We start from the raw sequence: 23,973 nt of genomic DNA on the forward strand, positions 1-23,973 counted from the left end.
ATGAGGATCAATCAGCACAGTTTTAGCAAAGGCAGATCGTGTTTGATGAACTTTCTGCACTTCTTTGAGGGAGTAAACAGACAGATAGACAAGGGCAACCTGGTAGATATTGTGTATCTGGATTTTCAGAAGGCATTTGACAAGGTTCCTCATGAACGTACTTCAGAAAATTGCGAGCCATGGAATCGAGGGTGAAATACTCACATGGATTAAAAACTGGCTGGAGCATTGGAAACAATGAGTGGGGGTAAATGGACAATATTCGGACTGGAAGAGCATCACCAGTGGGGTGACGCAGGGCTCGGTGCTTGGACCAGTGCTCTTCAATATCTTTATAAACGATCTGGACATTGGTATGATGAGTGAGGTGATTAAATTTGCAGATGATACGAATTTATTCAGAGTAATGAAGACAAAGATTTGCAACGTGACATAATCAGGCTCGAGGAAAGGGCATCAACATGGCAGATGAGGTTCAACGTGGATAAGTATAAAGTGATGCATGTAGGTAACAAAAATCTCATGCACGAATACAGGATGTCCGGGAGAGACCTCCCACTGGGAGTTCTGATCAACAAGTCAATGAAGCCGTCCGTACAATGTGCGGCCCTGCAGGACTCTGGGCAAAAGACTAAAAGCCAAAATGATAGCCCTGGACAGCCTCATAATTTTTTTATAGCTCGAGGAAAGGAGCAAAGGGAAGGAATTGGAGGGAAGGAGGAAGAGAGCACTAACGCGGGACATAGGAAGGAAGGAAGGAGGGAGGGAGGGAATAGAAAGGGACAATTGTTGGGCCTGAGTGCAGAAAGAAAGAAAGGAAAAAAAGAGAGAGAAAGAAATATTGGATTTACAGTCAGAAGATGGAAGTGCAACCAGAGACTCATGAAATCACCAGACAACAAAGGTAGGAAAAATGATTTTCAATTTAGTGATCAAAATGTGTCAGTTTTGAGAATTTATATATGCTGTCTATATTTTGCTCTAAATTTGTCTATTAATTAACATTTTCTCTGCATACAGTGTGCTTTGGGTTTTTTTTAATTTTGTGGTTACCATTATGTATTAATAAGATTATATTGTGTGTATATGAAAAATGAACATAAGAACAAAAGAATTGCCACTGCTGAGTCAGACCAGTGGTCCATCATGCCCAGCAGTCCGCTCACGTGGCGGCCCTCTGGTCTAAGACCAGCACCCTAACTGAGACTAGCCCTACCAGCGCACGTTCTTGCTCAACAGAAACTTGTCTAACTTTGTCTTGAATCCTTGGAGGGTGTTTTCCCCTAAAACAGCCTCTGGAAGGGCATTTCAGCTTTCTACCACTCTCTGGGTGAAGAAGAACTTCCTTAAGTTTGTACGGAATCTATTCCCTTTCAACTTTAGAGAGTGCCATCTTGTTCTCCCTACCTTGGAGAGGGTGAACAACCTGTCCTTATCTACTAAGTCTATCCCCTTCAGTACCTTGAATGTTTCGATCATGTCCCCTCTCAATCTCCTCTGTTCGAGGAGTTTCTCTAATCTTTCGCTGTACGGCAGCTCCTCCAGCCCCTTAACCATCTTAGTCGCTCTTCTCTGGACCCTTTCAAGTAGTACCGTATCCTTCTTCAGGTACGGCGACCAGTGCTGGATGCAGTACTCCAGGTGAGGGTGTATCATGGCCCGGTACAGCGGCATGATAACCTTCTCCGATCTGTTCGTGATCCCCTTCTTTATCATTCCTGGCATTCTGTTTGCCCTTTTTGCTGCCGCCGCACATTGTGTGGACGGCTTCATCGACTTGCCGATCAGAACTCCCAAGTCCCTTTCCTGGGAGGTCTCTCCAAGTACCGTCCCGGACATCCTGTATTCGTGCATGAGATTTTTGTTACCAACATGCATCACTTCACACTTATCCACGTTGAACCTCATTTGCCATGTCGATGCCCATTCCTCAAGCTTGATTATGTCACGTTGCAGATTTCGCAATCCCCCTGCGTCTTTACTACTCTGAATAACTTCGTATCATCCGCACATTTAATCACCTCGCTTGTCGTACCTATGTATAGATCATTTATAAAGATGTTAAAGAGCATGGGTCCAAGCACCGAGCCCTGCGGCACCCCACTGGTGACGCTCTTCCAGTCCGAGAATTGTCCATTTACCCCCACTCTCTGTTTCTTATGCTCCAGCCAGTTTTTAATCCACGTGAGTATTTCACCCTCAATTCCATGGCTTGCAATTTTCCGAAGTAGTTGTTCATGTGGAACCTTGTCGAACGCCTTCTTAAAATCCAGATATACAATGTCGACTGGATCGCCCTTGTCTATCTGTCTGTTTACTCCCTCAAAGAAGTGCAGCAAGTTCGTCAAACACAATCTGCCTTTGCTAAAACCGTGCTGACTGGTCCTCATCAGCCCGTTTCAATCAAGGTGATCAATGATGCTGTCCTTTATCAGTGACTCTACCATCTTTCCCGGTACAGAGGTCAGACTCACTGGTCTGTAGTTCCCTGGATCTCCCCTCAAACCTTTCTTGAAGATCGGTGTAATATTCGCTACTTTCCAGACTTCTAGAATGTTTCCCGATTTGATCGACAGATTGGCTATTAGTTGAAGCAGTTCAGCTATGGTCCCTTTCAGTTCCTTGATGGATGCCATCCGGTCCCATGGATTTATCGCTCTTAAGCCTATCAATCTGCCTATATACCTCCTCTAGACTGACCGTCAATCCTGTCAGCTTTCCGTCTTCGTTTCCAGCATATAGCCTGATGGGTTCCGGTATGCTGTGTACATCTTCTTCGGTAAATACAGATGCAAAAAATGTGTTCAGTTTGTCAGCGATTGCTTTAGTGCTCCCTTTATTCCATGGTCATCCAAAGGTCCCACCACTTCATTTGCGTGTCGTTTCCTCTTAATATATCGAGAGAACGGCTTGAAGTTCTTCGCCTCCTTGGCTATTTTTCCTCGTAGTCTCTTTTGGCCCCTTTTACCGCCTTATGGCACCTGCGTTGATGTTGTTTGTGCTTGTTCCATTTTTCATCCGTTTTTGACCTTTTCCATTCCATTCCATTCCATTCCTCGACTTTCAAAAGGCTTTCGACAAGGTGCCACATGAAAGGCTACTTAAGAAGCTGTGGAACCACGGGGTGGGAGGGGATGTGCACAGATGGATCAAGCACTGGTTGTCGGAAAGACTGCAGAGGGTTGGAGTAAAGGGTCAATATTCTGACTGGCGGGGAGTCACGAGCGGTGTGCCACAGGGATCGGTGCTGGGGCCCTTACTCTTTAACATATTCATCAATGACCTGGAAAAGGATGCAAAGTGTGAGGTTATAAAATTCGCAGACGATACCAAACTGTGCGGCAGAGTTACGACCAGGGAGGAGTGTGAGGACCTACAAAGGGACCTGGATAAGCTGGAAGACTGGGCAAACAAATGGCAAATGCGCTTCAACGTGGACAAATGCAAGGTCATGCATATAGGGAAAAAGAACCCGTTGTTCAGCTACAAATTAGGGGGGGTATTGTTGGGAGACAGCAGACTCGAGAGAGACTTGGGTGTGCTGGTGGATGCATCACTGAAGCCATCTGCACAGTGTGCAGCAGCCTCGAAAAAAGCCAACAGGATGCTGGGCATCATAAAGAAGGGCATAGCAACCAGAACACAGGAAGTCATCATGCCATTGTATCGAGCGATGGTGCGTCCACATCTGGAATACTGCGTTCAGTATTGGTCGCCGCACCTCAAGAAGGACATGGCGGTACTTGAGAGAGTCCAAAGGAGAGCAACGAAATTGGTAAGAGGGCTGGAACACTGCTCATACGCCGAGAGGCTGGATAGGCTGGGGCTCTTCTCTCTGGAGAAAAGGAGGCTCAGGGGAGATATGATAGAGACCTTCAAGATCATGAGGGGCATAGAGAAGGTGGATAGGGACAGATTCTTCAGACTGAAGGGGACAGCAAATACGAGGGAGCATTCTGAGAAACTGAAGGGAGACAGGCTCAAAACAAATGCAAGGAAGTTTTTTTTCACCCAGAGGGTCGTGGACACTTGGAATGCGCTACCGGAGGAAGTGATCAGGCAGAATACGGTACAAGGATTCAAACAGGGATTGGATGGATTCCTGAGGGATAAAGGGATCGTGGGATACTGAGGGAGGAGCTGGGATATAACACAAGTATAGGAAGTAAATCAGGTAATGAGTATAAACTAACCTGGTCGTGCATGTGCAAGACCGGAGGGCTAGGATTTCGATAGGAAGGCAGGACTTAAATGGGAAATCAAGGTGGCAAGGGAGCCCCTTCTGATGATTCAGACAGGTCTTGACCTGTTTTGGGCCGCCGCGGGAGCGGACTGCTGGGCAGGATGGACCTGTGGTCTGACCCGGCGGAGGCACTGCTTATGTTCTTATGTTCTTAAATGAAGTTTTCTTGTCTCTGATCGCTTCCTTCACCTCTACAGTGAGCCACACCGGTTCTTTGTTCTTTTTCCTCTTGGATCCCTTGTTGATACGCGGTATATATATATTTTGCGCCTCGGTGACTGTGTCCTTAAAAAGGGACCAAGCTTGCTCTAGCATTTTTACAGTGCTTTATCCTCCCTACCATGAGTCTCATCCCTTCGTAATTCCCTTTTTGGAAGTTCAGTGCCGTGGCTGTCGTTTTAGACTGATGTTTCTCCCCTGCATCCAGATCAAAGTGGATCATATTGTGATCACTGCTTCCCAGCGTCCCGTCTACTTCTACATCTTGTGCTGGATGCAAGAAATTGCATTACAATTAGTACTATTATTATGGGGGCGGAGTCTGGGGTGGAGTTTGGGCGGGTTTTGGGTGGAGTTTGGCCATGGGTACTCGGTTGGTATTTGTTAGGCTTAAGGAGTACTTGGCTTGAAAATGTTGAGAAACATTGTTCTACACCACTCAGGATTTTACAGACTTCAGCCATCTCTTTTCCAAGCTGAAGAGTCCTAACCCAAAAGTCTTTCATCATATGAGAGGAGTTCATCCCCTATAACATCTTGGTCACTCTTCTTTGAACCTTTTCTACTGCCGCTATATCTTTCTTGAGATAAGGAGACCAGAATTGAATGTAATACTTACTCCAGGTGAGGTGGCAAAACAGAGGCATTATAACATTCTTAGTCTTGCTAACCATCCCTTTTTAAATAATTCCTAGCATCTTGTTTGCTTTTTTGGTCACCGCCACACATTGGGCAGAAGGTTTCATCATATAATCTACAATGACACCCAGATCTTTCTCTTGGGTGCTAACCTCCAAGGTGGACCCTAGCATCTGGTAACTATTATTTGGGTTATTCTTCCCAATGTGCATCATTTTGCATTTGTCCACATTAAATTTCATATGCCATTTAGATGCCCAGTTTTCCTAAAGTCTGCCTGCAATTTTTCCACAATCTGCATGTATTTTAACAACTTTGAATAGTTTAGTGTCATCTTCAAATTTAATCACTTCACTCATCATTTCAATTTCAAGATAATTTATAAATAAGTTAAATAGCACTGGTCCCAGTACAGATCCCTGTGGCACTCCACTATTTACCTTCCTCCATTGAGAAAAATGGCCATTTATCTCTACCCTCTGTTTTCTATCCTATAACCAATTCCTTGTACAATCGTACAATCATTCTTTCCATACTGGACTATTGTAACTCCATCTATCTAAGTCTAACCAAGAAAAGTCTTCAAAGACTTCAGCAGATCCAGAATACTGTGGCTAGGTTGATCTTCGCAAAAAGTAAATTCGATCATGTTTCCCCACTTCTGTCCAAACTTCACTGGCTTCCAGTGATTTCTAAGGTTCACTTTAAATGTACCTGCTTAACATTCAAGATCCTACATGGCATTCTTCCTCCCCTAATTCCACTTTCTTGGAATTCTTCGACACCTGACATTACCAGATCCACCAAAAAACTTAAACTATCTTTCCCCTCATTAAAAATGTGTTATCTATGCAGGAAAATTAGGGAAATCTCTTTTCTTCAAAATCACTGAGCTTTGGAATAACCTTCCTGCCCTGCTACGGAATCTGGGCTCCTTCCAATTATTCCGTAAGCATCTGAAAACCTGGCTTTTCTCAAAAATGTAAAGCTCACCACCCACTTTATACCACTAATTCTTATGTTCTTCCCTCATTTATTAAAGTACCTGTAAACCGTGCCAAGCTCTATCTTTATGGAGAGGATGCAGTATATAAACTTAAGGTTTAGTTTAGTTTAATCCACAATTGAACATTGCCCATGACTCTAATTTTCTCAAGAGCTTCTCATGAGAAACTGTCATCAACCAGCTCACCTTTTTCAACATGTTTATTCACACCTTCAATGAAGTCAAATAAATTGGTGAGGCAAGGCCTCCTTTGGCTGAATCCATGCGGACTCTGTCACAATAAATCATGTTTGTCTATGAGTTCCACAATTTTATTTTTTATAATTGTTTCCACTAATTTGCCCAGCACTGAAGTCCAGGCTTTCCGGTCTGTAATATCCCAGATCTCCCCTGGAACCCATTTTAAAAATCAGCGTTAACACTGGCCACCCTCCAAATATTCAGGTACTACAGACGATTTTAGTGACAGGTTACAGATGACAGAAGACTAATAGCAGGTCAGCAATTTCATGTTTGAGTTCTTTTAGCACCCTGGGATGTATACCATCCACTCCAGGTGATTTATCACTTTTTAACTTGTTAATTGGGTTTAGTACATCTTCTAGATCAGGGGTGCCCAGACTTTTTGGGCTTACGAGCTACTTTTAAAATGACCAAGTCAAAATGATCTACCAACAATAAAATTTAAAAAAACACAAAGCACACTGTAGCAGAGAAAATGTTAATTATCATTTATATTCCGGGGCTTTTTCAAAGAGGTCAAGGCAGATGACTTTATGCAATGTTACCTCAGTAAGTTTCAAGTTTCAAGTTTATTAATTCTTTTAATTAATCGCTTAATCATAGTTCTAAGCGATGAACAATTTAAAATACATTCAAAGGGGAACAATACAAAACAATACAATACAAACTTGAGACAATACAATAGGTTAAAAATTAACTCATCAAATTCAGTTATACAAAAATAGATAAATATACCCCCTCCCTTTTTACTAAACCGCGATAGCGGTTTTTAGCGCAGAGAGCTATGCTGAATGCCCCGCGCTGCTCTCAACGCTCATAGGCTCCCTACGCTAAAAACCGCTATTGCATAGTAAAAGGGGGCCATAGTACAAAATATAGACAGCAGATATAAATTCTCAAAATGGACACATTTTGATCACTAAATTGAAAATAAAATAATTTTTCCTACCTTTGTTGTCTGGTGATTTCATGAGTCTCTGGTGGCACTTTATTCTTCTGACTGTGCATCCAATATTTCTTCCCTTCTTTCAGCCTGCTGTATGCTTCCAGACCTCATTCCCTCACCCAACTTTTTCTTCCACTCTCCCTGCCCCCCTCCCCCTTTCTTTCTTTCAATCTCCCTGCCCCCCTTTCTTTCTATCTTTCTTTCTCCATGCCCCCTTTCTTTCTGTCTTCCTGTCCCCCCTTTCTTTCTGTCTTTCTTTCTTTGTCTCCATGCCCCTCTTTCTTTCTGTCTGTCTTTCTTTTTCCTTTTCCCCTTTCTTTCTGTCTCCCTGCCTGCTCCCAAGTCACTGCTGCTGCCATCGAGGAGCAGGCCTCCAAACCGCCACCACCATCGGGGCACAGGCCTCCAAACCACCACCTCCCCTCCTCCCCCTAGGAGCCACAAACACTACTTTTCACAAACTGTTGCACGGAACGTGAGTTTTCTGCATGAATTTTCAAGGACGGTCCCCCCGGGGACATCAATGAAGCAAAGAGGCATTTGATCGGTTCTCTCCGCCCCCCAAATCCTTCCTTCCTCCCGCTTCTACCCTCTGCACCACGGTCTCCAAGGGTGCTCGCGACTGATCCCCCAGACACGCTCTCTGCCGCTACCGGCCTCCCAGTCCCCCCCCCCCCACTTGACGCAACTTCCTACTTCCAGTGGGGCAGCCCATGGCAGAAGGGAAAGCTCCAGGGCTGGCATGGGAATCCCTGAGAGAAGATAGGATGGTGGGGGGAGGGAGGCTGACTGACTGGACTGGCGCCGTTCCATGCAGTAGTGAGTGGAGCTGCTGGGCGCGTGAGGACCGCCAGGATGCTTCGGGGTCCATCTGGCTCTTGGGAATCAAGTAGAATGCAAAGGCAACGCGATCGACTTGCATTGCCTTCGTGATCTACTGGTCGATCGCGATTGACCTTTTGAGCACCCCTGTTCTAGATTCACTGAGATTTCTTTCAGTTCTTCTGCATCATCACCCTTGAAAACCATTTCCAGTTTAGGTAGATCTCTTCTATCTTCTTCCATAAAGACCGAAGCAAAGAATTCATTCAGTCTCTCTGCTATGGCTTTATCCTCCCTTAGCACCCCTTTTGCTTCTTGATCATCCAACGGTCTTACAGATTTCCTCACAGGTTTTCTGCTTCTGATAATAATAATAATAATAATAACAGTTTATATACCGCAGGACCGTGAAGTTCTATGCGGTTTACAATGATTAGAAATGTTACAGATTGAATGAATAAACAAAGTACAGACTTAGTGATTGATAGTTTTTGCGATTGTTTGTTGAGGACTAAGATTGAATAGGTTGGTTTCCTAAGTATTTCAGGAACAGATGTGTTTTTAGGCGTTTCCTGAATTCTCCATATGTAGTAGGCACGAGTAATTGTTCAAGGTCTTTACCCCATAATGCTGCTTGATGTGCAAGAAGATGGTGATGACTTTTAAATTTACAACCTCTAACCGGTGGAGAAACAAAATTCAGGTGTGAGCTTCGCTTGTATCTGTTGGTTGTGAAAGAGAAAAGGTCTGTTATGTATTTTGGGGCTAAGCCATAGAGTACCTTGAAGCAAAAACAACCAAACTTGAAGTTCACACGTGCCTCCATCAGCAGCTAGTGTAAAAGTCAATAGGAAGGTGTCACGTGATCAAACTTTTTCAGTCCACAAAGTAGTCTAACCGCTGCATTTTGAACTAGTTGCAATCACCGCATATACTTCTGGGGGAGTGCCAAGTAGGTGATGTTACAGTAATCGAGTTGACTCAGTATAAGGGATTGTACTAGAATTCGAAATGATGAGGCATCGAAGTAAGCTCTGATGTACCGAAGCTTCCAAAGGGTGAGAAAGATTTTTCATATCAAGGAGTCTACCTGGTCTTTCATGGTCAGGTTCTGGTCCAGTGTTACTCCCAATATCTTCATATTGGGTTGAATAGGATAACTAAGGTTATTGATGCACATTGGTGCTTTAGTGTCGAGTGGGTATGGTGATGCTATGAAAAATTTTGTTTTCTCTGAGTTTAGTTTTAGTCTGAATTCAGTCATCCATTGCTCCATCCGATTTAGTACTTCTGTTGCTTTGGGAGTGACTTCTGAGACAGAGTTGGTGAATGGGATAATTATCGTGAAGTCGTCAGCATAGCTAAATAGTTTTATCCCTAGCTGGGAAAGTTATGCACCCAATGAGGACATGTAAACATTGAAGAGCAAAGGGGATAGCGGTAATCCTTGTGGCACACCAGATGGATTTCTCCATGTATCTGAGAGATCGTGATTAAAACAGATTTTGTAGGTGCGTGATATAAGGAAACTTCTCTGATTCCGATTGCGTCTAGGCATTGTAACAGTTTTCGATGGTCCACAAAATCAAAGGCAGAACTCATGTCAAATTGCATGATTAGGGTGTTGAGGCCCTTACTGAACAAGTAACGCAAATTGTCCAAAATGGCCGCAATTACTGTTTCAGTGCTAAATAAAGGCCTAAAACCAGATTGAGTTTCGTGCAGAAGAGAGAATTGGTCGAGATATTCCATTATTTGGGTGTGTACCAATCCTTCCATGATTTTTACCATAAATGGAATAGATGCTATTAGTCTATAGTTGGTTATTGATGTTGCTGATTCTTTACAATTTTTGGGGATTGGGGTTATTATAATATGACCATTGTTGGTGAGGAATTTTCCATTGTTTAGGTTATTGGTTAGATAATTCAATAGGGATAATTTAAAACCTAGTGGAGCTGCTTTCATAATCTCTGGGGGACATGAGTCCAGGACACAGTATGATTTAGAGTATTTGTTATATAGTTTGATGTAGTTATTCCAGTCTGAGTTGTAGAAGGAACTCCAGATCAAGTCCACTGGTATTTCATTTCTTGGTATGTCAATTGATTGATGTTCGTATGCAGCAATTGTCGAGTAGTTATTTCTTAGGTTTTTTATTTTTGAGTCGAAATGTTGTGCTAGTTCGTTTGCTGAGGGTAGTTTGGTATTATGCATGGGTTGAGTATGGCGTGTGGTGTCGAATAAATTTGTAACTATATTGAACAGTTCTTTTATATTGGCTCCTTTTGAGCTAGTATTAGATGGGTTAATTTTGGACGAGTAAAAAGTTTTACATTTTTCTTTTATCTGTTGTTTGTAAAGTTTTATGTTGGATCTCCAGATGTTTCGGTCTGACAGTTTTCCCATTTTTTTCCAGATTCTCTCTAGCGAAGCTCACACCTGAACTTTGTTTCTCCACCGGTTAGAGGTTGTAAATTTAAAAGTCATCACCAACATCTTCTCGCACATCAAGCAGCATTATGGGGTAAAGACCTTGAACAATTACTCGTGCCTATGGAGAATTCAAGAAACACCTAAAAACACATCTGTTCCTGAAATACTTAGGAAACCAACCTATTCAATCTTAGTCCTCAACAAACGATCGCAAGAACTATCAATCACTAAGTCTGTACTTTGTTTATTCATTCAATCTGTAACATTTCTAATCATTGTAAACAACATAGAACTTCACGGTCCTGCGGTATATAAACTGTTATTATTATTATTATTATTAATAATCATCTTACTGATTGTTTCATTGTTAGGAGTTCGACGTCAAACCATTTGTTGTATTTGTTTGAGCAGCTTTTGCTCTTTTATATTGGGGCAATTTTATCTAAGATGGACGTGCTAGTTTTCATCCAGTGTGCATAAAAGTCAACTTCTTCTTCTTCTATCTTTGCTTGTAGATCATATTGTGACCAATATTCCTCTGGATTGATATGGCCCCTTGTGAGGTGTTCTCTTTTTATCCTTGGGCGTGTCTTGGATTTTAGCTGGGTCCAAGTTAGATTGAAATAATATGTGAAATGGTTGGACCAGATATCATGACACCAAGTACTGTTCGAGAGAGAGATGGGAGGGGGTTATGATTTCCTTTATGGACATCGCTACCATATCTAGATGATGGCCTTTTTCATGTGTTTGAGTGGGTGAGGGGAGTTTGTAATTGAGTAAGGAAAGAAAGTTTTTAAAGTCTTTCGCTTCTGGATTGTCTTTCATCTAGATGTAAGTTTATGTTTCCTGCGATTAGGTTATGTGATGAAGTGATTGAGTTGTGTAGGATGAATTCGCAGAAGTCCTCTCTGGCTTTTGGCCAACTTTTCAGCGAAACATAGAATAATATACAGATAAGGGAGTCTTCTAGTTCCTTATTGCTAATTTTACAGGCTAATATTTTTAATTGATTGGTCATTTTGAAATCCAATAGTTCAACTACAAATCCTTCTTTGGCGACAATTGCTAATCCTCCCCCCTCTTCTTCCTTTGCGATTTAGCGTGTGGATTTTAAAATTATCTGGTATAAGATCATTTATTATTGGGTCAGCTTCAGACAGAAGCCACGTTTCCGTTAGAAAGAGACAGGCTATTTGCTTGTTGATGATCCAATCTTTAATTAAGAATGTTTTGTTCCTAACAGATCTGGTGTTAACATATGCACAGGGAACGGAAGTAGATGTGATAGGATTGGTGGATGTAGTGGTTCTGATAGGTTTTACTTCCCTTATCCTTTTATTTTTCGGGGTACGTTGATGTCTTCCGTTGCTTGAGATTACCTTGATATGATTTTCTCTGTCTTCCTGTTGGTTGATTATAAACCTAATGAGTGTAGCTGTGGATAGAGTGACTTAACATCCTTAATGTTATTGCATATTAAATAGATTAGTAGGAGCAATAGGAGATGCATGCTTGTAGGTTAGATTGACTCCTTCTTGTCTTAATGGCTATTTGGTGTTTCTGTTACTTCCCGTTTCTAGGATAATTAATTAAACAGTGAATCAGTTAGCTGATTTTAAGTTTCCCGCTGGTTCCTTGGAGGGGCGGATCGCTTTACTGCAGGATCGGGCTCCTGCCTCTCTCTCCTGCCTACTGGTATTGTTGCTGATTTGTAAGTTTCCCCGCTGATATCAGTGCTGGTTTTTGAGTTTCCCCATTGGTTCGGGGATGAGCGGATCAATTCGCTTGCCTGCAAGGTCAGGCTCCTGCTTCTCTCACCTGCCCGCTGGTATCGGTGCTGATTTTAAGTTTCCCGCTGGTTCGGGGGAAGGGCGGATCGCGTGCTTGCAGGATCGGGCTCCTGCCTCTCTCTCCTGCCCACTGGTATCAGTGCTGGTTTTTAAGTTTCCCTGCTGGTTCGAGGGATAGGCAGATCAATTCGCTTGCCTGTAGGGTCGAGCTCCTGCTTCTCACTCCTGCCCACTGGTATTGGTGTTGATTTTTAGGTTTCCCCACTGGTTCGGGGGATGGGCGAATCAATTTGTTTGCTTGCAGGATTGGGCTCCTGCTTCACTCTACTGCTCTCTGGTTTCAGTGCTGATTTTTTAGGTTACCCCGCTGGTTCGGGGAGGGGCAGATTGTCTGCCCACAGGATCAGGCTTCTGCTTTCCTTCTGCTCTACCGTGATGGCTCCACAATAAAGATCGATGCCACCGAAGGCCACCGAAGGTAGCAGCGCTCCCCGTTCGGCTCTTCGACGCAGCACCTGGGAGCGCGGTCGCTCAGATCCCAGCCTCAGCCTCAGGTCGTGTCTCTCTACTCCACCACTGTGTCTGGGTGGGGAGCACTGCTGTTGTGGGCAGCGGCAGCCCTGGGAAGGAGTAGGGCACCACTGCAGGCCTCCCACGGTGGCCTCGGCCCTGGTCCTTGCTCTCTGCAGCACCCTTGCCTCGATTCTATGCCACGGAGAGCGGCTTTCTACCACAGCACGCGGGCCAGGTGGGCAGAAGGTCGGGTGGATGTCGGGCAGGCTGATGTCAGGCAGAGAGCGACACTGGTGGTTTTCATAGCGTCCTGGCCTCGGCTCTCCGCTGCCTCCCTGCCTCAGTTCCTGGTCGCGGCATGTGGCTCTCCACAATGCGGTGGAAACCAGCGGGTAAGCACGGTTGAAGGCGATTTAAAGCGATCAAGGCGATTAGAGGCGACTGTTTAATTGAAATTAAATTAAATTAAAAGTAGATGAGTAGCGCGACTGGTTCAAACTTCCATCCGAGACGCCATCTTAGTATTCATTGTGGATGTATCTGATGTACCTTAAAATATTGTTACTATGAGTTTTTGCCTCATGGACAAGTTTCTCTTCATGTTCTTTCTTAGCTTTCGTTGCATCTAACTTGCCAGTGCTTCTTATGTTCTTCATTTGGATCCTTTTAAGGATGTTTTTTTAAAAAAATTCTAATAGCCTCTTTCACTTTACCTTTTAACCATGCTTGCTCTTATTTTCTCTTGTTTCCACCTTGTTAATACGTGGAATACATCTGGTCTAGATTTCCATGATGGTATGTTTAAATAACATCCACACCTTGGCAACCAATCCTTTTAGCTTCTTTTTAACTATTTTACTCATTTTAGCAGAGTGCCAAGTATATGAATCTTCATTGTAGCTCAGATAGGCCTTGTGAAAGTAACAATTCCTGATCTCCTAGCAATAATGTGCTATAATCCCAATGCATCTCTGTTCACAACATTTGGTCCCTAGTGAATTGGGACAAACTTAGGTTAAGAATCTCTTCACGAAAAGGCAGTAAATAAACATAGCAACCACTATGGGAACTTGCCATTTTGAGTAGTGAGACTGCACGGGACAGGAGCATAGGAGGATCGCTCTTGTCATGGTTCATATCTGGACCAGAAGGGCTTAAAGTAGGCTTTTGATGAGATTGAGAGGGGAGTTCTTTTTGTTTCTTGTTTTTATATACAGTTAAACCTCAGTTTGCTAGTAACGCAGTTTGTAAGTGTTTTGCAAGACGAGCAAAACATTCTTGCAAATCGTGACTCACAAACCGAGCGTTGACTCAATTTGTGAGCACTCCTCCAGAGAACTGGCATCACTCTCCCTGCTTGGGAATGCCCCCCCCCCACGAACTGGCACCCCCCCCGCCCGCCCAAACAGAAGCCTTACCCCATCTGGCACCGGCATGCAGCCCATAGGACATGCCGGTGAACGAAGATCCTTCTTGTTGCCTGGGCCTTGAGCATCTGCGCATGCTCAAGGCTTTCTGGCTCTTGCTCTCTCCGAGATTCTCTGAGATCTCCGAGGATCTTCGTTCACCGGCACCAGCATATCCTGGGGCTGCGTGCTGGTGCCAGATGAGGTAAGGCTTCTGTTTGGGCTGGCAGGGAATGCCGGTGTGAGTGGGGGGGGAGGGGTGGAGCAGCACCGCTGGCCTCTGGGGGTAGGTTGGAATGAATCAAGCGAGTTTCCCTTACTTCATATGGGGAAACTCGCTTTGATATATGAGTAATTTGGTTTACGAGCATGCTTCTGGAACGAATTATGCTCATAAACCAAGGTTCCACTGTAATTTGTATACCATGCTGTTGATAAATTGAAGTGCAGTTAAAACTTTTTAATAAACATAAATATAAACTGAGACCCCCATTTTTGGGACTTTTTTTGTCTCCAAAATCTAGGTTTGTATTCAAATATATAAAGTATTTGGGATTTTAAAATTTATCTACATAATGATGCTGCAAGAGTAAAAAATAGTTTCTCTTTACCATATTTTACATGCCACAACAGAAATGTCAATGCAATGCAATTTTACTTATTCAGACTGTATTTTCTCACCATTCTCTGGAGCATTATAATCTTGGGGCCTAGGTTCCGGCTCACAGTGAATATATGAATGAGTCTGACAGTGAAAATGATGTAATCCAAGCAGAAGATAACTCTTCCTGTATATCGAGAGCTGGCACTAGAATCATTCATCCTATGAGAATACAAGCAAACAAGAAATTTAAATATAACAAACATCGGTAAACACTTACAGTAAGGGCCAATTTACTAGGAAATTCTTCTATTTTATGTTTATTAAAATGGTCCCAATAACATTTTTTTTGGTCTGTGTTTTTTTATTAAAGGTGAAAAAAAATGTAATCCACTCGATATTCAAAAGGGTTTAACTGGGGAGAAGAGGCTGCTGCCCTGTTAAACCCCACTGAGTATCCCACAAAATCTTTAGTGACACTTACTCCCACTCCTGCCCCTAGAAGCTCTGACTTAGCCAGTTAGTGGAGATTTTTTGTCTGCTAATTCAGTATGTCTCAACTCTGTCCTGGAGTACCCCTTTGCCAGTCAGGTTTTCAGGATATCCACAATGAATATTGTGGCCGGGTGTGGTCTTGATTAAAATTTTTAATTACATGTAGCGTCTCCCCCCTCACATTTTCTTCCAGACTCGTACAGTGGCAAATATAGACAGCAGAAGTAAATTCTCAAAACCATGTTGTAATTACTAAAATGAAAAAAAAAGCATTTTTCTTACCTTTATTGTTGGGTGATTTTATTTTTCTAATCATTTTTTTCTGAAAATACATAAACATTTATGAAATCCTCCGGGCAGACCAATTGTTTGTAGAGACTACGAACAATTAGACCCTATTTTGAATTTTCAGCTTTTAAATTATTGGTCCAGTCATTACTGTTGGTCCAGTCTTGACTACTGCAATATTGCTTATTTATCAATTACTATGAAGGAATTATTGAGATTATCATTGATACAGAACACAGCAGTTAGATTGATTTACAGATTGAAGAAATACGATCATGTTACGTTATTTTATTGCAAATTGCATTGGTTGCCTGTGGAAGCTCGGGTATTGTTCAAACTGGGCTGTTTTTATTACAAGGTTTTATATTGTGCAGTCCCTACTTATCTGGCTAATAGTTTTTCCATAGCTACGTGCAAATGCAGTAGAAAAAAAACTTATGCTCTGTTTAATTTACCTTCTGTAAAAGGTTGTAAAAGCAAGAAATTCCTAAATCACTCTTTAGCATCTCAGGTAGCTTCTCATGAAAAATAATTTCGATCATTGTTGCTCACAGCTGTTTCTTACAGACATTTTAGAATTAAGCTATAAACCTATCTTTTCTCCAAAACCTGACTAGCTGACTCATTCAAATATACGATTATGTTTTGTAGGGGTGGTTCCTTCCTCACACACCTGGGGTTATGCCTCTATGATGTCACAAAGCCTGAACCATCTTTTGCAAGATGATAAAAGAATAAATCATCTTTGTTGCCTGCTGCCTGCCAGGTGCATTCTGGACTTGTTTACAAGAACTCTGTGTTTCTTCAGTCAAGGACATCTGCCTGGCTCAGCTCCTGAGAAAGTTGTAGGAGGAATTAGCTTCCATGATCGGTATGTGTCTCTCTCTTATCTACTGAGGTACCTCTCTGAAAGGCTATTACATGAAGATACAGAATGGCTACTAATTGGTAAAAGACTACTAATTGGGATTGTTTCTGGGTTGGTCAGAGGGAGATCATCTGATGAGAACTAAGGAGAAGGTGCCTAATTATTATTAGTCTGTGCTGAGGTATAAGAGAACTTGGATCTTAGCATAGGATTCTTTGCACACCTTCTATAATAATTAAGACCTGAGAAGTTACCTCTTGTGATTAGCTCTACAAAAAAGTAAGAAACAAAGAACTGCTTTTGAAACGGACCTGGTTTTCACTTCACATAAGGAAACTGTTACTGAGAGACAGCTTTTCCAGTGACTAACGGACTGTTCCTGCTCAAAAGAATTCTATCCGCTACTGTGCTGAGGAGGAGAAGGATTCCATTTCCTCGATTCTGTTAAGGCCTAATCTGAGGGTGAGAGAAAGGAATTATATTTTCTTCCAGTGGGGCTAGAGAGAATTCTATTGTCTTTAGGATAAGGAGTTGTTAATTACTCTGGGTGATAAACTGTAATAGATTGCTGCTAATCAGGAATTATTATAAGGAACTATTTAGTGTGTAAGAATTAGTATTATTTGCTCATTTACTTAGGGATTTTGGTGTAATAATTATGTAATGAGATGTATGTATGTATACAGAGACATTGTGAACAATAATTAGTTATTATTTACTGCTGGCTTGCAAATTATATTTTTCTATTTCTATAATATTAACTACTTAATAGAGAGATAAATTACTTAGTAGTCTGTGGCTAACAGGAACTATATTTCAATTTTTCACAGCTATAAATCATTTGAAATCCAAACTTATTGTGATTATAAAAATAAATTCTATAAATAATTTGTGAAGTGCTCAGACCTGATAACCCATATAGTGGTGATGTCACCACAATGAGGTTAACTAGGGGACCATCATTGCCTTCACTTGTCCCCTACCCTCCCTGAATATTGAATACTAAATCCTATCTAATGATGGTACTTATCTTCGTTCAGGGGGAATGCATGTTAAAGATGTTAACTCTCATTGGTGACTGGTGCTAATTGAAGTGCTCGTGCTTCTTTAAAATCTTGTTAGTTCTTTCTTAGGAAAACTCCCGTCCCCCCTTTGACCCGGATTTCATCTCTTCGTCAGGGAGGGACACTAAGAAAAATCGAACAGCAAGCTAGAAATATATGATAACAAAATATACTAGGTTATATTTCTACCATCTAAGCATTAACTAATACTTAAAAGGCTCTTATATCCAATTTCTTATATAAATCTTACATATTAATATTACCTGATATCGGCTCACTTTAGTCAGAGAAGTTCAAAGTGGACTGAGCGAATGAGGCTCACTTCACGTTGTGTTTATTTTAAAGGGTGGCTAACCGGAACTTAATCTTACAAATTTGCCGACAGCCGGAAGTAAATGCAACTTCGAGAGATTAGTTTGCGGATTTTGAATCTACAATGCTAACCATTCTATGTCTAAATTTAATCCTGTTGGCTGTAGGGTTTGCCAATTGTATATCAGACGCTGTTCTTTTAGTATTAAAGACCTTGATATATCCCCTTCGTTTTTACGTGTTTGGATTAACACTGTATACTTAAGGTCTTCTAGTGAGTGTGAATGCTGGGACCAATGAGAAACCAGGGGGGCGGTGACCCTGTTGGTTCTAATGTTGCTTAAATGTTCCGTAATTCGAGTTTTGATTTTACGGATCGTTTGACCAATATAAACTTTTTTACATGGGCATTGTATGTAATAAACCACGCCCCTGGAATCACAGTTGGTCCCAGTATTCAGAAAGAAATGACGTGATCCTAATGGTGGGATTTCTATAAAAGTTGCGTCTAATACATAACTAACAAGATTTTAAAGAAGCACGAGCACTTCAATTAGCACCAGTCACCAATGAGAGTTAACATCTTTAACATGCATTCCCCCTGAACGAAGATAAGTACCATCATTAGATAGGATTTAGTATTCAATATTCAGGGAGGGTAGGGGACAAGTGAAGGCAATGATGGTCCCCTAGTTAACCTCATTGTGGTGACATCACCACTATATGGGTTATCAGGTCTGAGCACTTCACAAATTATTTATAGAATTTATTTCTATTTCTATAATAAAATATTTCATATAGCCCTGGTCTCTATTCTTAGTATAAACTGGCAAAAATACAGAATCCATGGAAAGGTATTTATGATGTCCTAGCAACGAGATATGCATGTAACTTTGTTATACCCATAAATCTATCTACAGTAAACCGCGTAGAACTTTTTGGTAACGCGATCTATAAGTATTATGTTATGTTATATTTTACTTCTTTACATCCCTAAAATAGCATCATTAACATATTAGAGACTCAACTCATATGATCAACATTTTAGAAGAATTTGAAGGTGATTTGTCTGATACAATAATGGTACCTCTAGATATAGACTCACTATATACAAACATTCCACAAACAGGCATTAGCTATTAAAAATACCTTAAGTGGCAGAAACTTTGATAGAGAATCTCAAACTTTTTGATAATGGCCTTCACCACAATAGCTCTTACCAACAATTACTTTGTTTTTGAAGGAAAGTTCTATCAGCAGATGAAGGGGACTGTGATGGATGCCAATTTAGCCAATTTGTATGTTGCAAATTTTGAAAAAACATATCTACATGACCATGCATTCAAGGAAAATATCTATCTATACCAGGGCTGCCCAAGTCTGGTCCACGAGATCTACTGGCAGGCCAGGTTTTCAGGATATCCACAATGAACATGCATGAGAGAGATTTGCATATCAAGAAGGCAGTGCAGGCATATCTTTCTCATGCATATTTCTATGTTTCTATATTGTGGATATCCTGAAAACCTGGCCTGCCAGTAGATCTTGAGGACCGGACTTGGGCAGCCCTGGTCTATACAAAAGATATATAGATGACATTTTCATCTTATGGCATGGTGATCACCATACCTGAAGAAAGAGCTAAGGGAAGCGGAAAAACAGTGGTCTAAGCTGAAAGGAGCAATAAAAATGGCTACTGACCTTTATGTGAGGAAAATAAATAAAAACAAGAGGAAAAGGAAGCCAAAATGGTTCTCTAAATTTGTTGCGGAGAAAATAAAGTTAAAAGAGCTGGTGTTCGTGAAATATAAAAATACCCAAGAAGAGAACAGAAAGGACTACCAGATGAAACTGTAAAAAGCCAAGAGAAAGATACATCTGGCGAAAGTGCAAGTGGAAGAAGAAATGGCTAGGGCTTTAAAAAAGTGAGACAAAAATTTTTCCAGATATATTAGTGAAAGGAAGAAGATGAAAAATTGAATTGTGAGACTAAAAGATGATATGGTATAGCGGTATATAAGAAATAAAATAAAATAAAATATATATTGATATGTGGCAAGTGATGAGGAAAAAGCAAACATGTTAAACAAATACTTCTGTGTTCACAGAAGAAGATCCTGGAGAAGGATCAAGATTGTCTGGCAAAGTCACACACAAGAATGGAGTAGATACCGTGCTGTTAACAGAAGAAAGAGTTTATGAACTTGAAAAATTGAAGGTGGACAAAGCAATGGGACTGGATGGGATCCATCCCAGAATATTGAGGGAGCTCAGAGAGGTTCTGGTGGGTCCTATTAAAGATTTGTTCAACAAATCTTTGGAGACAGGAGTGGCTCCTGGGGATTGGAGAAGAGCGGCTGTGGTCCCTACTCACAAAAGTGGTCACAGAGATGAAATGGAAAGCTACAGGCCAGTAAGCCTCACTTCAGTTATTGGAAAAATAATGGAAGCATTGCTGAAAGAAAGGGTAGTGAAATTCCTAGAATCAAATGGGTTACACGATCCCAGGTTTTACTAAAGGTAAATCGTGCCAGATGAATCTGATTGAAATTTTTGATTGAGTGACCAAAGATTTGGATCAAGGGCATAAGCTATATGTAATTTACTTAGATTTCAGCAAAGCCTTTGACACGGCTCCTCATAGGAGTCTCTTGAACAAACTTTACGGGCTGAAGTTAGGACCCAAAGTGGTGAACTATCCAGTTGATGGACAGACACCAGAGGGTGGTGGTTAATGAAATTCACTTGGAGGAGGGAAAGGTGAGTAGTAGTGTCCCTCAGGGATCGATGATGGGGCCGATCCTGTTCAATATCTTTATGAGCGACATTGCCGAAGGGTTAGAAGGAAAAGTTTGCCTTTTTGCAGATGATACCAAGATTTGTAACAGAGTAGACAATGAGGAGGGAGTGGAAAACATGAAAAAGGATCTGCAAAAGTTAGAGGAATGGTCTAACATCTGGCAACTAAAATTAAAACCAAAGTGCAGAGTAATGCATTTGGGGATTAGAAATCAGAAGGAGCCGTATGTGCTGGGAGGTGAGATGCTGATATGCATGGATGTAGTTTCTTAATTAACAGGATCTAACTCATGTCTGAAGATCTAAAGGTGAAGAAACAATGTGACAAGGTGATGGCTGTTGACAGAAGGATGCTAGGTTGTATAGAGAGAGGCATAACCAGTAGAAGAAAGAAGGTGTTGATGCCCCTATACAGGTCAATGGTAAGGCCCCACTTGAAGTATTGTGTTCAATTTTGGAGACTGTATCTGGCGAAGGACATAAAAAGATTTGTAGAGGAAGGCAACAAAAATAGTAGGAGGTTTGCGCCAGATGACTTATGAGGAGAGACTGGAAGCCCTGAATATTGTCACAACCCGCGGGCTCCTGATCCTTGCAGCGAGCCGAGACCTCCGTACACAGCGTGTTCCCTCTAACCAGGGAATCCTTCAGGCTTTCTCTGGCAGAAGCCCCAGGTAAAAATAATAGAGACACTGTCCTTGGGGAAAAATCAGGCAAGGGAAACAAAAAGCCACACCACTGCAAGCATGTCCAGAAACTAATAAAGGTGCATTTTATTCTTATACTTCTGATTTCTTTGTCAAAGTTCTTATAGTGAGTAGCAGTATCTCCAATACAAGGTGTAGTACAACATAAATCTTCAGGCCAACCTGACCCCTCTGGCTTAGCAAACACCAGCTTAGTTCTAATGTCCAAAAACATCAATCCAAATAAACCCGAGTAGGCTGGACTCTAGTCTTTTATATCACAGTCCTCTTCACCAGCCTTCTGGGTGTTAGTATAACCTCAGCAGAATTCCCTCCAACAGCACAAAGAAGAAGGTAGGAACAAAAATAACATTCTTGTAATCAAAGCAGAAATACAGTTTTCTCCAACAAGACAAAAAAACTGCTAAGGTAGTAGCCCTGCTAGAAGTGCCTGGAGATAAGGAACTTCTTTTACAAAGGAGCTCTCCTGTGCTTGCCGTTCCAGAATCTAATCTGCCTCTAATTAGGCTCCAGCTGGGCTGGGAGAGTGAAAAGATAAACGCTCCATGGTTTGCAATGCTAGTCAGTACAATGTCCCGGTTCAAGCATTGCAGTGCTTTAAAGATTAGCTTTGCTAAGCTCCCAGCGTTTGGCATACAAGCACTGTTTCACTCAAACTTTTAAGCAAAAAAAAAAAAAAAAAACCAGGTAAGAAACAAAATAAAACCACACATTCCCCACCTTTGCTCAGTTAAGGTCCAAGGCTTCACAACCCTCGCTGGGCAGACTTGAAACTCCAATGACCATGGGTTCATCACTCTGGACTTGTCCCTCTGCTTCAATCCCCAGTACATCAGACATTTCCACCATGTCACAATTGGGACTAAGAACATAAGCAATGCCTCTACTGGGTCAGACCTGAGGTCCATCGTGCCCAGCAATCCGCTCACGTGGCGGCCCAACAGGTCCAGGACCTGTGCAGTAATCCTCTATCTATACCCCTCTATCCCCTTTTCAAGCAGGAAATTGTCCAATCCTTTCTTGAATGCCCTATTACGCCCTCTGGAAGTGCATTCCAGATGTCCACCACACGTTGGGTAAAGAAGAATTTCCTAGCATTTGTTTTGAATCTGTCCCCTTTCAACTTTTCCGAATGCCCTCTTGTTCTTTTATTATTCGAAAGTTTGAAGAATCTGTCCCTCTCTACTCTTTCTATGCCCTTCATGATCTTGTAAGTCTCTATTATATCCCCTCTAAGTCTCCTCTTCTCAAGGGAAAAGAGTCCCAGTTTTTCCAATCTCTCAGTGTATGAAAGGTTTTCCAAACCTTTTATCAGACGTGTTGCTCTCCTTTGAACTTTCTCGAGTATCGCCATATCCTTCTTAAGGTACGGCGACCAATATTGGACGCAGTACTCCAGATGCGGACACACCATCGCCAAATACAACGGCAGGATAACTTATTTCGGTCTGGTTGTAATACCCTTCTTGATTATGCCTAGCATTCTGTTTGCCTTCTTAGCGGCCGCTGTGCACTGTGCCGCCGGCTTCATTGACATGTCCACCATTACCCCCAAGTCCCTTTCTTGGGTACTCTCATTCAATAACATCCCTCCCATCGTATAGTTGTACCTCGGGTTTCTGTTTCCCACATGTAATACTTTACATTTCTCAACGTTGAACTTCATTTGCCATCTCGTCGCCCATTCCCCTAGTTTGTTCAAGTCCCTTTGCAATTCTTCACAGTCTTCTTTAGTTCGAGCTCCACTAAATAGTTTGGTGTCGTCCGCAAATTTTATTATTTCACACTTCGTCCCTGCTTCTAGATCATTTATGAATATATTAAATAGCAGCGGCCCGAGCACCGAGCCCTGCGGGACCCCACTCGTGACCCTCCTCCAGTCCGAGTAGTGGCCCTTCACTCCTACCCTCTGTTTCCTACCCGCCAACCAATTTCTGATCCATCTATGTACGTCTCCTTCCACCCCATGGCTCTTCAATTTCCATAGTCAAAGGCTTTTTGGAAATCTAGATATATGGGCCCTGATTCTCCAAAAGTACGTCCCGATTTTAGGCAGCTGTAGGCGTCCTACAGCTGTCTAATCAGCCAATCGGGATGCACGTTTTTTAAAAAAAATGCTCCCCAGGCAGGCCGCCTATATTGAAGGCGAGGCCCGCAAGACACCTAGGCCCTGATTCTGTATAGGACGCTCGGGAGAGGCGTCCTATTCAGAATCGGCCTACACTAAACCCCGATTCTGTAACCGGCGTCCATGTTACAGACGCTGATTAGAGAATCGGGTTAGATTAGACACGGCCCGCTACACTTATCGTGGCAAGGGATCTCTCTGCCGCTATAAGTATAGTGGGCCGCAGCCCCCTGACCGATCGCTGGCAGGAGGGTGCCCAAACCCTCCTGCCAGAAGATGCCCACCCCGACACTACCGACCGCCCCCCCAACACTACCAACCGCCCCCCCCGACATTACCGATCTCCCTCCCACCCCGACACTACCGATCGCTGGCAGAAGGGTGCCCAATCCCTCCTGCCAGAAGACGCACCCTCCCCCAGCGCTAACAACCCCCAAACCTCCAC

General features: G+C 42.3%; 1 protein-coding gene across 1 annotated transcript in view; it reads right to left on the reverse strand.

Moving 5' to 3' along the window:
- The window catches only part of TRPM8 (transient receptor potential cation channel subfamily M member 8), a 2,182,726-nt gene that overhangs the window by 370,998 nt on the left and 1,787,755 nt on the right, over nucleotides 1-23,973 (reverse strand). Inside the window, 1 exon segment of the mRNA XM_033944097.1 lies at nucleotides 14,948-15,089. Within this exon segment, the coding sequence (XP_033799988.1) occupies nucleotides 14,948-15,089 (142 nt within the window).

Source organism: Geotrypetes seraphini, chromosome 5 (assembly GCF_902459505.1).
Source record: "Geotrypetes seraphini chromosome 5, aGeoSer1.1, whole genome shotgun sequence".
Classification (NCBI taxonomy): domain Eukaryota; kingdom Metazoa; phylum Chordata; class Amphibia; order Gymnophiona; family Dermophiidae; genus Geotrypetes; species Geotrypetes seraphini.